Genomic DNA, 15,793 nt, shown 5'->3' with positions numbered 1-15,793 from the left:
ACTAATTAACACAAATAATTCAACATTGAAGTATAAATACCTATGGAGAACTGCAGAATGTTCATCATCAGAAGTATAAAGCTCATATTGTCTGGTAAAAGCATTCCCAAGGGATATCACCCACTCAGCATCTTGAATAACATCTAAAGATTCTGCAAGAAACTGTACTCAAAATCAAAGAAACACATTAGTAATCTTTCTCCCTTCGAAGGGCCTTAGTTTTACACACTATTATGTCTTAAAAGAAAGATTTTTATGGATCAACTTAATTTGAGCTGGAAAACTTGAAGATTAGTCGTCTAACAATGTGCCTAGTTTACTAAGAAAGAGGAAAGCTTAAAAAAATTGGCTAAGAAATGGGAACTATTTTATTAATAATAAATCTTATTATCAATGGAAAACAACTAAGAAACTGTGCCTAAAGCCAGACGCACACAGCCACAGCTTACAAACTGACTCGCGATCAGAAACTGAAGCACATAAAACCAAATTTACAAAACAAAAACAAACTTTAAAACGACATAAAACATTCCCAATCCCTCACAGTTTTTATGATAGTGATACCAAATGTGATAAGTAAGCAAACCATAAAATTTAAGTCATAATTAAAAATAGCGAGGAGAAAAATATATCAAAGCTGAACATCAATAATACTCACATTTATTATCATGTCATCCCAAGTCTCTTGATACATAGGATCCTGCTTTAGATCTTCAGTGTCACTGACATAGGCCTTCATCTTTGGAATCTAGAGCTTACCAAAGAAAAAAATGAATAAGGTACTATCTTATGTTACTTGTAACTGATAAAGAAAGGGTCAAATTGAAATACAACATTTGCTGAAGCATGATGAGGGTGCTATTAGAGATGATATATTGAATCAGAGCTAATGCACCCTTTTTCACTCAATGTATCTTTATTTTTTGTAAGCTATTCATGATTTAATACAGAAAAGAAAAGCTCAAGTATCAAAGTACTTCCAGAATGACCAATCATTATATAGCATGAAGAAACAAAAAAAAAAGCCTAAAAATTCTAAGCATTTCAGCATTGAACATCCATATAGCCACGCAATGCCTACATGACCTCAAGAAAAACTCATACAAAACTATTTGAAACTGAGTTGCATATATCCATAAAGTAATTGTTGCATTTGATATATTTACGTCTAGAACTGACATCATCTAACTCAACCACCATCAGAGGTCCAAATGCATTAGAAAATGAACTCAAACATGAACCTTCGAAGTTCAAATCAATATTGACTACACTGTACCTCATCTTGCCAAAACAAGTTAATATTTTTTGGAAAAAGCGGTGCTAGGTAACAAAGGACCTGCAGAGCAATACCAGTAAGAGAGAGATTAACATAGAGAAATGCAATACATCCATGCACAAGACACAAAATTCCCATGAATTAGTGGAATGTAATTGGGAGTAATGGAATTTGGGAATAGGAATGAAATAAAATTTAATATGCATTTTTTTTCATTGTACATTAGAATGGACTTTCCTCCCATTTCTGCAAGGAATAACTATTCCACCAAAATAGTGGAAAAGTCATTTCATTAGAATGGATTCCAATGCTTTAAATTGCAACCAAACAAAGAAATAGAATGAAAATAAATTCATTTCCATTTCATTACCCCCAACCAAACATACCTTAAGAGTAGTACACACTGAATTCAGATCATTTCTGTTAGTATTCAGGTCTTGTAGAAGAAACTTCCATTCCAGCTCAATTTAAAAAACTCTATACATGTAAATAGTAAACAAAAGTCAAGCAGGGAAAACCAATCTTACTGTCAGAATTTGAGTTGCCAGATGATCCCGGGCCAAAGGATCATGCAAGAGTACCAATAAGCGGGCAAAGAGCTCCTGATCACAAGCACGCCAATTATAAAGATGAGATATTTGGTGATTTTGAACAAGGACTACATAATGATGGATTAAAAACATATTTAAGTTTTACCTCGGGATTTGGTAAATCAGCACGAGCTTTACACTCATTAAGCATGGCATTACCATTCAAAGATTGATGCCTGAACAACTCTGAAATGCATCTACAAACCTGTAAAAGAAGTACAAAATTTGCAATACAAATATATCACGATGATGGAACAGAGTACATATATCTATATACTCTAAAACAAGCCAAATGCAGATCCAAGGAGTAAGACAGTGGTTGCTTTTAATAAAGCTTCACATGTATGATGTCATACCCAGGAAAAAAAAAACTGGTTTAGCTCCACACACACAAAAAAAAAAAACTCATAGTTGACAATGCACCAGTATAAACATGAGTCAAAATAATTTCCACAGAAAAAGCAATAGGAAATGAGGTCGTAGAATAAAACTTACTGTAGCAACAGCTCCAGTATAAACTCGTAGAATAATCATCTTTAACAGAAAGGGCCAAAGAATATGCTGCAGAATAGTTTATCATTAGACTTTTAATTAATTTGCTCACATGTACCTTCAGTTAATGAAAATGAAATCAGAATTTTATATTTAAATGTAGCATTGAACTGATATACCTCCATTTCAGGGATAGTAATAGTGAGCAATAGAAGACCTTTCTCACAGATTGCTCTCAACTCTATCAAACAAACTGACCCAATTTTCACCTAACAAAAACAATATTGTATCAGAAATCGCTACAAATGTAAAAAAAAAATTAAGAAAGAAAAAAAATTCATTAAGCAACATATGGCATCTCATCTACAAATCTGATGGAATAATGGGAAGTTTTACATATCTGTAATGTAAGATTTAGCTTAAAACATATTTTCAAGACAAAATATTACCAAGAATCTTTTTGTTGCTGAATCGCCAAAAATTTTGGACCTCTTAAACAAAAGTTTATAATCCCAATTATATTAGGTCAACAATCAAGTTTTATAACTCCTGATATAAACAACTCACTATCCTTGAATTATTTACTCATTTAATACAAGTTTCCGTTTCTTTTACAAAAAAGACGTATGTATATATATAGATATATAAACATATACAACTCAGATAAAAACCTCCAATCTCTTGCGCTGTAAAGGAACATAAGCTTTGCCTGATACTGAGACTTCCTTAAATCTCTGATGATCATTGTTATCCTGATCTGTTAGAGCACAATGCCGCACAAGGTATTCTACAAACAACTCACCAGATAGACCAACCAAGTAGCAATGCGAAGCCATAACCACAATCAACTACACCAGAGCAACACAAGTCAGTGTTCCTCTACTGATATTGCTAGAAACCCGTATCACTATCAGCTGATAAAGAAAATACCTCTGAAAGTGCTTTTTGGACCCCTAAGTTTTGCTCATCCAGCAAGAACTTTACAGTTTCAACAAGTAAAGGTCTCTTATTGTGCCAAGCTTCAGACAACCTCCAAATAAAATCACGATAAAGTCAGATCCTGTATGAGAATCATAATAATAATTACAAATGTGGGAAGCAGAAGAAACCTGGGCAAGAGATGCTTTAAAACACATAGGGCACCATAAGTCAAAGGTTCTTCTTTCAACCTGCATTTCTGGTTGCAGAAATACAAAAAGAAAAGACCACGATAAAATTAGAATTAGTCACAACATCAATCAATAAGATTACAACCATTATAATAGATAGGCAATGCTTAGATCTAGGAATAATCATGAAATATTATAAAATACTCACATTCAGAAGAAACATAAACAAATCCTCTGAGTATACCAAGCCAACTGTCAGAAAACAATGTTGAACTTCATTATATGTCTGCACAATAACAAAAGTTAATAACCACCAATATTCACCAAGGGTTAAGTATATCAAAGATGACGTATCAGACACAAAAATTAGAAACAAAAGAATATTTGAATACCTACAATAAGAAACAAAGTGTGTTTATGGGCTCCCAACGCAAAAAAAAAAAAAGTGCTGATGGGATAATATTAGACGCTGGGTTGTCCTTAGGTTGTATAATGTAAAAGAGTTTGAAGGAATCCTTTCTCTGGCTTTCTCAGAGATAGAAGCTATCTTTGTACTTATTAAGTTTTCTCCTCCTATCTGTATTTTAAGTGTGTAGCTTGTTAGTGGCTAATTTCAGTCACTTTTTATTCTCTGTATTTTCTCTCCAATTTTTTTTATTTGAGAACTGTGGGTGTTCGGGCCAGCTTGCACAGACCTCGACTAATCCCATGGGCCCTTGGTGCACAGATGCAGGAATCTGCCCCCAATGGCATCAAATAGTGACATTGGGGGGTGGGGGATCGAATTTGGGACCATGCACCTAACCATATTTTCTCTCCAATTAATTCAAGTTCGATGTTATGTTTCGAAAATATAAAATATATAATTTTGAATTCATCATACCAATGGCCTAATGCCGTAATTTTTTACAGCATCTTCTCAAAGTTTTCAGTCTTCAAAGATTCTCTTATTTCTGTTTATTCCTCTCTTTTTTTTCTTCTTTTTGAAAACAAAACAAACTATTTGTATTATGGATATAGAAAAAATAATACAAGGAGTAGCTTGGAGTACAGAAACATACTACTCAAAAATAACAAAAATAGGATAATAAAGGCAAAATTTCCTAAAAGAAATACAACAGAGAACTGTCAAAGGCAAACTTTGAAAAGAGAAAGCTACAAAAACATGTTACAAAATGCACTGCCAATTCTGAACAAGATCTGAAAGAAAAAAAAACAATTGTAGCAGTTTATTTATTCATTTTGTTCCAGGCAATAGCAAAGAAAGTGTTATGAAGGATTGGGGTAGTGGCTATTTGGTGAGCAATATGGTTGGAAAGAAACAAAAGAATATTTGAAGATGCTGAAGTATGCGCAGAGGTTTTATGGGAAGAGTAATGATATGTGCACCCAAAATATGCAGCCAAACATTACACACAGTGACGTGTGACTGCTTTTTAAAAAACAGTGGGCCCCAATTTTAATAAATGTGATTGGCTAGGCCAAACTGCCACATCACTGTGTGTAATGTTTGGGTGTATATTTTGAGTGCACATATCATTACTCTTATGGGAAAGAGTTAGACATTGGGTGGCCACTAGGCTTTTCAATGTTGATGAGCTTAAAGATGTCCTATGGCCACTAGGCTTTTCTTGTAATATCTTTTGTAATGTCCTGTTGTTCTTAATCATTAGGTCTTTTCCTAATGTTTGCTTATACTATTTCTTATAATAATACAAGTTGTGGTTTTGTTTTGAAAAAAAAAAATTGATATGGCACCATAGATAGAACATCTTACTTTTTCATATTTAAAATTTGTTTCCTTTGTAGTTTTGAAATAGACATTTTTCAATGTGAAGTTTGTCAGTTAGTAACTACCACTTCAACAGTAAATGGTTGATTTTGTAGTTTGCAATTTGTCATGAGGTTAATAGTTGCAGTGGGGTGAAGATGCTTCACATGACTCAAAATATGATAATCATATTTATGATGAGTCACATTAGTAATTCCTCCAAAAAAAAAAAAGACAAAAAGATAACGGAATGATCATTTTAAAAAAAAATATTAATAATTCAGGAAGTACTTTTACAACAAACAAAAATCGACAAAACTAGAAAGTGCAATAGTTCATGGAGAAAATGTCATTTATCCAAAAAATAAAATAATGTAGGAAATTAACGAGAACCGAATAATGAATAAGACAACATAAATTTCAAACTACATTTCCAAAATAACACAAAAGTCTCATTCTAAGATTGTTAAAAGCCCAGAAATAATTATAAAATAGATACCAAACCAAACTATCAACCAGAACGTATTAAAAAATGCATTTGACAAAGGTAATCACACCTTCAGTCCAACTGAATAAGTTGAATTCTCTTTGCTGTCATTGTTGATGCAAACCACCGGAAGGAGAGTTGACAAAACAACTGTAAGTTCCTGTACAGTGTACACCCACAAAAAATAAGTAGTTATAACTATTGACAACTAAGAAATCAAAGGCTTACCGTGTGATATAGCTGGAAGATTTTGTGTACTATTTTCTTTCCTTAGTTAGAATATTTTAGTTAATTGAGTATATTCTGCCTTTATGTTTTTGATTCTTGTATAGCCTATATAAATCGATGATCTCAATGAATAAAATTATCAAGTTTTCATTGCAGTCAATCATCTCTATATTTTCTTCCGATATTTCATCATGATATCAAAGCTTTAAGGTTCATTTTTCTCCATTTTTTCCTCTGGTTCGAACTCCGATCACCCTCTCCGGCTCCAGCGCACCATCTCCGACCCAACCCATTATTTTTTTTCTCTATTCTGGGCTCTCGACGAAGTCATCCGGATCACTCGGCTCTGATCTCGGTGTACCAGGGATCTTCCAGTCGCACACTCCAGTCCGATCTCGATCTCATCTTCCAGGCATCTTCCATTCCGATCTCATTGTTCCAGTCGCCACACACTCCACCAGCTCTGTCACGAGGTTACGAAGTCGCACCTCCATCAATCGCTCGCACGAAGGTCTATCGCAAACCCAGAAGATTTCAATCGCTTCATAATTTTTTTTATTCCAGGAGGTCCATAACTTAGTATTGGCCCAGCCGAGAAACTTGCATAGGCCCAGCCCAATCATCTAACTTCTCCACAAGTTTTTTTTAAGTGATGTCAACCAGCAAAGAAGTTACGTCCCAAACCACTAGCCCCACCAACTCCACTAATTCGGATACCACTTCCCAGGTCCTAACTCAGTCCAACAGCTCCATGGGATCCCTCTACAACCACGACAATGGTTCTATTCAGATTACAACACTCAAGCTCGAAGGTAAGAACTATTTGGAATGGGCACAATCAGTCAAAATGGTCATATGCGGTCGTGACAAGCTTGGCTACATTACCGGCGACCTCCTTGCTCCTCCCTTGGATGATCCAACTTATAAGGTATGGCAAGCTAAAAATTCCATTGTTCTTGCTTGGCTAATAAATTCAATGGATACAAAAATTAGTCGCAGGTATTTGTTCTTCAAAACTGCAAAAGAAGTGTGGGATGCTGCCAGAAAAATGTATTCTGACCTTGGGAATACCTCTCAAATATTTGAGATTCGAACCAAACTTTAAGAAATCAAACAAGTTACTCTACCTGTGACTCGATATTTTTCAGATTTACAAGATTTATGGTAGGAACTCGATTTCTATCTCGAGACCACACCACTATGTACTGCGTGCAGTATAATACAGTGACAACAATTAGAAAAGGAAAGAGTATGAGTTTCTTACTAGGTTGAACAGCAACCTTGATGAGGTTCGAGGACGCATAATCAGTCGCTCCCCTCTCCCAGATACTGAAGAAGCCTTTTCTGAGGTTCGTCGTGAAGAGGCACGACGCCGAGTCATGCTTAATGCTTTGGATTCCCAATCTCTAGAAGGATCAACTCTTGCTGCCAAATCTGGTTCCCATGGAAATTCAATCCTGATCCAAGGCCAAACCGCAAGGGAGAGAGACTTTGGTGCGACCATTGTTAATGCCATGGACATACTCGTTCTACCTGCTGAGAAATTCATGGCAAACCAGCCAACTAGGCTCCTCGACGTCACAATGACAAAAGAGCATACCAAACTCAGACATCGAGCACCAATGATACTTCATCCGACATCACTCAAGGCACCACTCAATTTCCATTCAGTAAGGAACAACTTGCTCATTTATATACTCTTATGAATCATTCAACTCCCAATTCTCCTTTTGGTTCTGGATCTCATACTACATCTTGCTCTGTTGCACACTCTGGTAATCTCTCTTCTACTGTAAAAAATTCTCAAACACCATACATAATTGATTCAGGTGCTTCTGATCACATGACTGGTTTATTTCACTTGTTTGAATCTTACTGTCCATGTTTAAATAATTCGAGTGTCAAGATTGTCCATGGCACTCCTTCTCTAATTGCAGGTATTGGTCAAATAAGATTGTCGACTACCTTAATACTAAAATCATTCCTTCTTGTTCCATCTTTAAAATGCAGCATAATCTCTGTTAGTAAGTTAACTACTTATAATAGTTGTCTTGCTAAAAAATTTTCCAATACCTGTCAATTTCAAGAACTATCCTCGGGGAGGACGATTGGCAGTGCTAGGATTCATGGACTTTATTTCTTTGAAAAATCATCAACAAATAAAACCACAGCCTAGTTTCCCTAGTTTGTCAAGTTTATCCAATTTTGTTTCTACTTTCAAATAAAGAAAAAATTATGTTATGGCATCATCGACTCGGACACCCGAGTTTTTCATATTTAAAATATTTGTTTCCTGCATTATTTTTAAATAATAAAATTGAGTCTTTCCAATGTGATATTTGTCAATTTGCTAAACATACTCGATCTGCCTTTCCTTAAAAATATTATACACCAACATGTCTTTTCTCTTTAATTCAAAGTGATCTATGGGGACCTTCCAAAGTCAATACTTCCTATGGACATCGTTGGTTACATTTATTAATGATCACACACGCTTCACTTGGGTCTATCTACTCAAACACAAGTCTGATACACAGTGTATTTCAAAATTTCCATAATTTGCTTCAAACACAATTTCAAACATCTATTTGTATAGTACGGACACAGACAATGACTCAGAATATTTTAATTGTCTTAGGTCCCTATCTCTCCCAAAAAGGCATCATTCATCAAAGTTTGTGTCGATACCCCTCAATAGAATGGTGTGGCTGAACGAAAAAACCTTCACCGTTTAGAAGTGGCCCGAGCCCTAATCTTCACCGTGCACGTTCCTAAGTATTTTTGGGGCGATGCTATTCTTACCGCCGCCTCCCTAGTCGGCCTCTTCATTTTAAGACACCCCATTCTGTTCTTCTTGCTTCCTATCCTCATATTTCTTCCAACTCTCTACCTGTCAAAACTTTTGGGTGTAAGCCTTTGTTCATGTTCATCCACAAAATCGTACTAAAATTGACCCAAGAGTAGTTAAAACAATCTCCCTTGGTTATTCTCCCACTCAGAAAGGCTATAGGTGCTACTGTCCTCTCACAAAGAGATCTTATGTCTCCTGAGATGTCACTTTCTTTGAAGATACTCCATACTTCTCTCCCACTTCGCTTCAAGGGGAGAACAACGCTCATCACAATAAAGCTCAATGGTCATGGGGGTTAGAAATTTCGCTCGATTCCTCTATACAGTACCCAAACTTTGACTCGACTCAAACCTTAGCAGATTCAAAGTCTCAAGATCTTGCTCCATCTTCTGAGTCAGTTGAAATAGATATACATCCATAAAATCAACAACAAGAGTTGCGTGTTTAATCTAGGCAACAAAGAAATAACCAAATCATGAACCCTCAGCACAGTCAAGAGACCAATCCGGTGGTAGATCCTCCTTTTCCAGATGTGTCAGGTGATCCTCTCTCAAACACTAATTCTAATCTAGACATTCCTATAGCTTTGAGAAAAGGAACTAGGTCGTGCACTAAATATCCTATCTTCAAGTTTATTTCCTATTCAAATTTGTCATCTTCATTTAAAGTTTTTACATCTAGCTTGTCAGACATTGTTATTCCTAGGAATATTGACGAAACACTCGAGATTCCTGAATGGAGAACAGTTGTCCATGAAGAGATGAGAGCTCTTAAAAAAACTGAAACTTGAGAATAAGTGGAATTACCACTTGATAAAAGAGTGGTAGGATACAAATGGATATTTACAGTTAAGTATAATGCGAACGGATCTATCGAAAGATACAAAGCACGGTTAGTTGCAAAAAGGTTTACTCAAACCTATGGAATTGACTACACCGAAACCTTCGCTCCTGTTGCTAAACTCAATACTGTCAAAGTCTTACTTTCATTAGTTATTAACCTAGATTGGGAGTTACATCAACTAGATGTAAAAAAATGCTTTCTTAAATGGTGGACTAGAAGAGGAGGTCTACATAGTTCAACCCCCTTCATTCGAAGAAAAAACTCCTAAGATTGTCTACAAACTCAACAAATCTCTCTATGGCCTGAAACAATCTCCTCGGGCCTAGTTCAATCATTTTTCAAGGATAGTCAAGGGTCTTGGCTACACACAGGACCACTCTATTTACTAAACACTCGGGAAAAGAAGAGATGATTGTCCTGATTGTATATGTTGATTATATATTAGTCACTGGCAAAAATACCAAAGAGATGAATTGGATCAATGAATTATTGGCAAAAGAATTTGAAGTCAAAGACCTTGGAGCACTGAGATACATTCTGGGTATGGAAATTGCTAAGAGCAAACGAGGTATTTCTGTATTACAAAGAAAGTATACACTTGATCTCCTAAAAGAAACTGGAATGCTAGACTGTAAGGCTAGAAAACCCCAATCGAACTACGAAACAAAGACCGACTCCTTAAAGGAGAACTAGTCGACAAAGGAAGATATCAACAATTAGTTGGAAAGCTCATTTATCTCTCACATACTAGACCAAACATTGCTTTTGTCACGAGTCTAATAAATCAATATATGCATAATCCACAACAAGGTCACCTAAATGTTGTGTATCGAGTTTTGATGTAGTTAAAGCAAACTCTGGGCAAGGGGTTATTTTTCGAGAAAACTCTTGAGAGAAAAGTCAAAGTATTCACTTATGCAAACTGGGCCGGACCAATTGATGACAGAAAATCTACATCAGAATATTGTACTTTACCATGGGGCAACTTGGTAACATGGCGAAGTAAGAAACAGACAGTTGTTGCTAGAAGTAGTGCAGAAGATGAATACAGAGCCATTGCTCATGGAGTGTGCGAGGCAATATGGATAAAAAGACTACTCGAAGAATTAAAGATTAAATATGAAGCTCCAGTTCATCTGTACTGTGACAACCAGTCCACTATTAGTATTGCTCACAACCCAATCCATCCTAACAGAACGAAGCACGTGGAAGTAGACTGTCACTTTATTAAGAAAAAATTGATGGATGAATTATCTAAATTGAGTATGTGTACACTAATCAATAACTTGCAGATATTCTTACCAAGGGATTATCTGACAAAGTATGTGATTGCCTTATAAACAAACTTGGACTTATCAATACTTACAGTCAAGCTTGAGGGGGAGTATTGACAGCTAAGAAATCAAAGGCTTGCCGTGTGATATAGCTGGAAGATTTGTGTATTATTTTCTTTCCTTAGAATATTTTGGTTAATTGTGTATATTCTGCCTTTATGTTTTTTATTCTTGTATAGCCTATATAAATCGGTGATCTCAATAAATAAAATTATCAAGTTTTCATCACAATCAATCATCTCTATATTTCATCAATAACAAAGCTCCATTCTAGCAACTTATCAAAGAAAGTGGAGCTTCATTCTATACTAGTAACTCATCCCCAGAAAAATAATAAATAATAATAAATTAAATTAGAAAATAAAAAACAATCTTCGAGCTGCTTGCTTCTAGTTTGCTTAATGCATTGAACTTTCTCATAAAAAGAAGAACAGGTGTGGGTCTCTCCTTAGTTTACTATGAAAATGCCACATCACTCTTTATGTTGTTTTTGTCATTAACAATGATATTTGTTTCCACCAAAATAATTGAGATTTTAAATACAGAAAAACGGTAGACCTTGGTTATGAAAACAAGCAGAATACAAAATGCAATCACCTCAAAATCAAGCAAAGGAGGACCACTTTCGGACAACAAAGTGGCAGTTAAGAGGTTGTGAAGACTACACGTGGCAAGTAAAGCAACATCTTGGTCTTTTTTGTACCTGAGAACAAACAGAAAACTGCACTGTAAACATTCGTTCTCCATGCATGAATTTAATGATGTATCGATGTTAGTTAAAGGGTAAGACCACCTACACAAGCAGTTCCAATCCAAACAATTATCAAAAATTGAGCAGCAAGACACGTGAACAGTACAGCATGACAAATGCATACAGTTTTTGAGGCATTATAATTAAAATCACTTACAATTCCAATATTGTGGGCACAAGTCTGGGTAAAGCTGTCTTCAATTGTGTTCTGGTGATCAAACCTACCATCTGACCCAGAGCTTCAACAGATGATAGTCGAATCTTTAAAAAAAAAAAAAATCACTATATACCAAAATAATTGGACACACAAAAAATCAGTAAAGAATTTGAAACATGAAGTACAAACATAATATTCAGACAGGACATTATGCTAATACAGAAACAAGGTATTTTTATAATTATCACTTTCCAGACATTATTTGTAGATTGTAAACTCACAATCACAAAATTTTAAGTCATTCACCATAATACAATAAATCATGCTGTTTTCATCTTAAACTTCAGGTGAATTTCATAGAAAACATGGCCATCACATAAGATAATCAGGAAAAAGAAAAACTCACACTTTTAGACACATTCTGATAAGCCTCCAATTAATTTATGATATTCTAGGAGGCCACGAAACAACTATAAATAAGGATTGTTTTATATTTAACAGTAGTTGTAATTAGTTTATTCTTTTAACGTTTTAAAGGTCTGATTTGTATTAATCCTAGCTGGCAAGTAAGTTTAAATTTGTCCAGTACCTATAAATAGGGGAGGGATTCATTTTGGAGGGCAGCTTGGAAATAGAGGAGATTGTACTCTAGGAGAGAGCAGCCCTCTCGAAAGGTTGTAATTGGAGAGTCTGGCCTCTTGAAAGCTAGGTGTATCTACGGTTTCATCTTCAATAATCTAGGATTGTTCTATCAATTTGGTGCAGTGAGCTGCGGACATGGCGCCTAAGAAACCTGCGGACAAGGGTGACTCGACTGGAATAGAGGAAGATGTCGAAGCACTGAAGACTGAGATCTCAGAAATCAAGGGGTCCATACAGACTTCTATGCAAGAGTTGGCAAGCAAGATTCAGCAGCAGTTGCAAGAGAACCTTCAGCAACAACTCAAGACCCTTTTGCACGTGCAAGAACGATCAAGAAATGTCCAAGAATCAGGAGGAGTGATCCCTGGCGCTTCTGGCAGCCATGAACAAGTTCAGAACCAAGGATTGGAGATGCCATGGGAGCCTCGGTAGAGTGGGGAAAGACCAGAATTCCGGCGTCGATCGATGGGAACATCTCCTAAGGCAGAATTTCAAGGGAATTGGCACCCTGAACGAGGATCTTGTGACAGAGGACAGCATGAGACTCGTGTTCGACATGAGAATTGTCTCAGGAAACTCAAAATGCCAACTTTTGATGGAGAGAACCCGAATGGATGGATTCTACAAGCAGAACGTTTTTTCCTTTGCCATAATTATGAAGAGGAAGAAAAGATTGAGGCTGCGTTCATATCCTTTTCTGGAGATGCTCTCCTTTGGTATCAATATGAGAGCAACAAGTGAGCCATCCATAGCTGGGATGAGATGAAGCGTTTAATGCTACGACATTTCCAAGATACTCAAGAGGGCTCTTTGTATGATCAGTTCCTAACGGCTAAACAAGATGGGTCTGTTTCGAACTACAAGAAACAATTTATTCGGTTGCTGGTCCCATTGAGGACTATGGAACCAGCCGTACAACTTAGTACATTCATGAACAGCTTAATTCCTTCCTTAAGGGCTGAGTTGCGAATCCTACGACCCAAGCCATGGAGATCGTGCAAGACATCGAGGACAAGAACAGAGTTACAAGACAACGCTACGCTCATCCAACCAGACCAAGTTTCCATGACACAGCTGCAAGAACAGTCCGCAAACTTACGAATGCTGAAATCCATCTTAAGCGACAAAGAGGATTATGTTTTCGCTGTGACGATAAGTGGTCTCCGGGCCATCGCTGCAAGAAAAGAGAGCTTCAAGTGATCATGGGACTTGCGGAGATTGATGACAACATCTCAGACCTTGAATCCGAGGAGGACAGCAAGGAAAACATGGCATTAGATGCTACTAAAGTACAGGAAAATGTGGCAGTATCTTTCCAATTCGTGGCTGGACTATCCACAAACTCCACCATAAAAATTATGGGTACAATAGGGCCCAAGAACGAGGTAATTCTCATCGATTCGGGAGCCACCCATAATTTTATTTCAAGAACTCTGGTCACCCAATTACAGATTTTGATAGCTGACACCAAATCGTATGGGGTTTACTTTGGCAAATGGAGATTCTTTGAAGTGTGAAGGAATTTGCAAAAATCTGAATGTACATTTTCAAGGTGTGGAGGTATGGGATGATTTCTTACCCTTACCTTTGGGCAGTTGCTGATATCATTCTTGGGTTACAATGGTTGGCTACTCCTCGCATGACCAACATTGATTTGAAGCTACAAACAATGGAGTTCCAGCTAGGAAAACAGAAAGTCTTAATTCAAGGGGATCCCTCGCTGGACAGATCAATGGTGTCTCTCAAAACAATGGCCAAAACTCTTCAAATGGAGAAGCAAGGCATCCTCCTGGAGTTCAACTACATCAGCCCTGACGCCAAGCCAACAATTCAGCACGACAGGTACAAGATTTTTTAGATAAAATTCTTACTCAATTTTCTGATGTGTTTGCCATGCCTGAAGGTCTTTCCCCGAAATGTTCCCATGAACATGCCATCACCCTACAACCCGGAACTGCCCCTGTAAGCGTGCGGCCATACCATTATGCCTACTCTCAAAAGGCTGAGATTGAAAAGCTGATTAAAGAGATGCTTCCAGTAGGAGTAATTCAGCCCAGTTCTAGTCCCTATTCAAGTCCAGTCCTTCTTGTCAAAAAGAAAGACGGATCGTGGAGATTTTGCGTCGACTACCGCGCCTTAAATTGGGTTACAATACCAGATATGTATCCAATTCCGGTGATAGATGAGCTCCTTGATGAACTAAATGGTGCTCTCATTTTTTGTAAATTGAACTTAAAATCAGGTTATCATCAAATACGAGTGCGGCAGGAAGATGTACATAAAACAGCATTTCGAACACATGATGGCCACTACGAATTCCTAGTCATGCCATTTGGTTTGACTAATGCTCCCACCACCTTTCATTCACTTATGAATGACGTTTTCCGGCCTTATTTGCGCAAGTTTGTACTGGTTTTCTTCGATGACATACTAGTATACAGCAAGACTACAGAGCTACACCAACAACATTTGAAGCGGGTCTTGGCTCTTTTGCGCACGCACCAACTCTTGCTAATCAAAAGAAATGCACTTTTGGCCAGCCCAAGGTTGAGTATCTCGGTCATATTATTTCTCAGCAAGGAGTTGCAGCTGATCCTGACAAAATCAAGGCAATGCTAGAATGGCCAATACCTAAAACTATCAAAGCTCTCCGCGAATTTTTGGGTCTGACTAGATATTACCGAAAATTTGTTGCTAACTGTGGCCGTATTGCTCAACCCTTAACTGACCAGCTGAAAAAAGATCAGTTCTCGTGGGGAACAATCACTGAACAAGCATTCCACCAACTCCAAACAGCTATGACTCAAGTCCCAGTATTGGCATTACCTGATTTTTCTCAGCCCTTTGTTATAGAAACCGATGCTTCTGGACACGGATTAGGGGCTGTACTGTTACAAAATCAGAGACCACATGCTTTTATCAGTCAATTTCTGGGCACCCAAGCTCGTAGGAAGCCGGTCTATGAAAAAAAAATTGATGGCCATATTTTATGCAGTGGCTAAATGGCATCCATACTTGCTCGGTCGCAAGTTTATAGCGAGGACAGACCAACAAAGTTAAAGGCTTCTGTTAAGGCAGCAAGTCATAGGTTCAGCATATCAAAAATGGGTTTCCAAGTTAATAGGGATGGATTTTGAGATTAAGTATAGACCAGATGCCCATAACAAAGTAGCTGATGCTTTATCTAGGCAGGTGGACATCGCTTCACTCGATAATATGGTCACTTTGGAGTGGACCCTGTTGCCCGAATTAGCAACTGAAA

General features: G+C 37.0%; 1 protein-coding gene across 4 annotated transcripts in view; it reads right to left on the bottom strand.

Moving 5' to 3' along the window:
* Window positions 1–15,793, bottom strand: part of LOC133831207 (protein SHOOT GRAVITROPISM 6) — a 78,871-nt gene that overhangs the window by 51,483 nt on the left and 11,595 nt on the right. For all 4 annotated transcript variants that reach the window (XM_062261412.1, XM_062261413.1, XM_062261414.1 and 1 more), the window contains 14 exons: window positions 11,890–11,993; window positions 11,579–11,684; window positions 5,796–5,885; window positions 3,676–3,753; window positions 3,468–3,535; window positions 3,289–3,388; window positions 3,030–3,206; window positions 2,538–2,627; window positions 2,362–2,427; window positions 1,973–2,071; window positions 1,804–1,878; window positions 1,277–1,336; window positions 659–748; window positions 41–162 (listed from right to left, as the gene is read on the bottom strand). In XM_062261412.1, the coding sequence (XP_062117396.1) occupies window positions 41–162; window positions 659–748; window positions 1,277–1,336; window positions 1,804–1,878; window positions 1,973–2,071; window positions 2,362–2,427; window positions 2,538–2,627; window positions 3,030–3,206; window positions 3,289–3,388; window positions 3,468–3,535; window positions 3,676–3,753; window positions 5,796–5,885; window positions 11,579–11,684; window positions 11,890–11,993 (1,325 nt within the window). The remainder of the gene's footprint in view (window positions 1–40; window positions 163–658; window positions 749–1,276; window positions 1,337–1,803; window positions 1,879–1,972; window positions 2,072–2,361; window positions 2,428–2,537; window positions 2,628–3,029; window positions 3,207–3,288; window positions 3,389–3,467; window positions 3,536–3,675; window positions 3,754–5,795; window positions 5,886–11,578; window positions 11,685–11,889; window positions 11,994–15,793) is intronic.

Source organism: Humulus lupulus, chromosome 4 (assembly GCF_963169125.1).
Source record: "Humulus lupulus chromosome 4, drHumLupu1.1, whole genome shotgun sequence".
In the NCBI taxonomy this organism is placed as follows: domain Eukaryota; kingdom Viridiplantae; phylum Streptophyta; class Magnoliopsida; order Rosales; family Cannabaceae; genus Humulus; species Humulus lupulus.
Note: the sequence above shows the minus strand (reverse complement) of the source record. Positions and strands in the feature narration are given on the sequence as shown.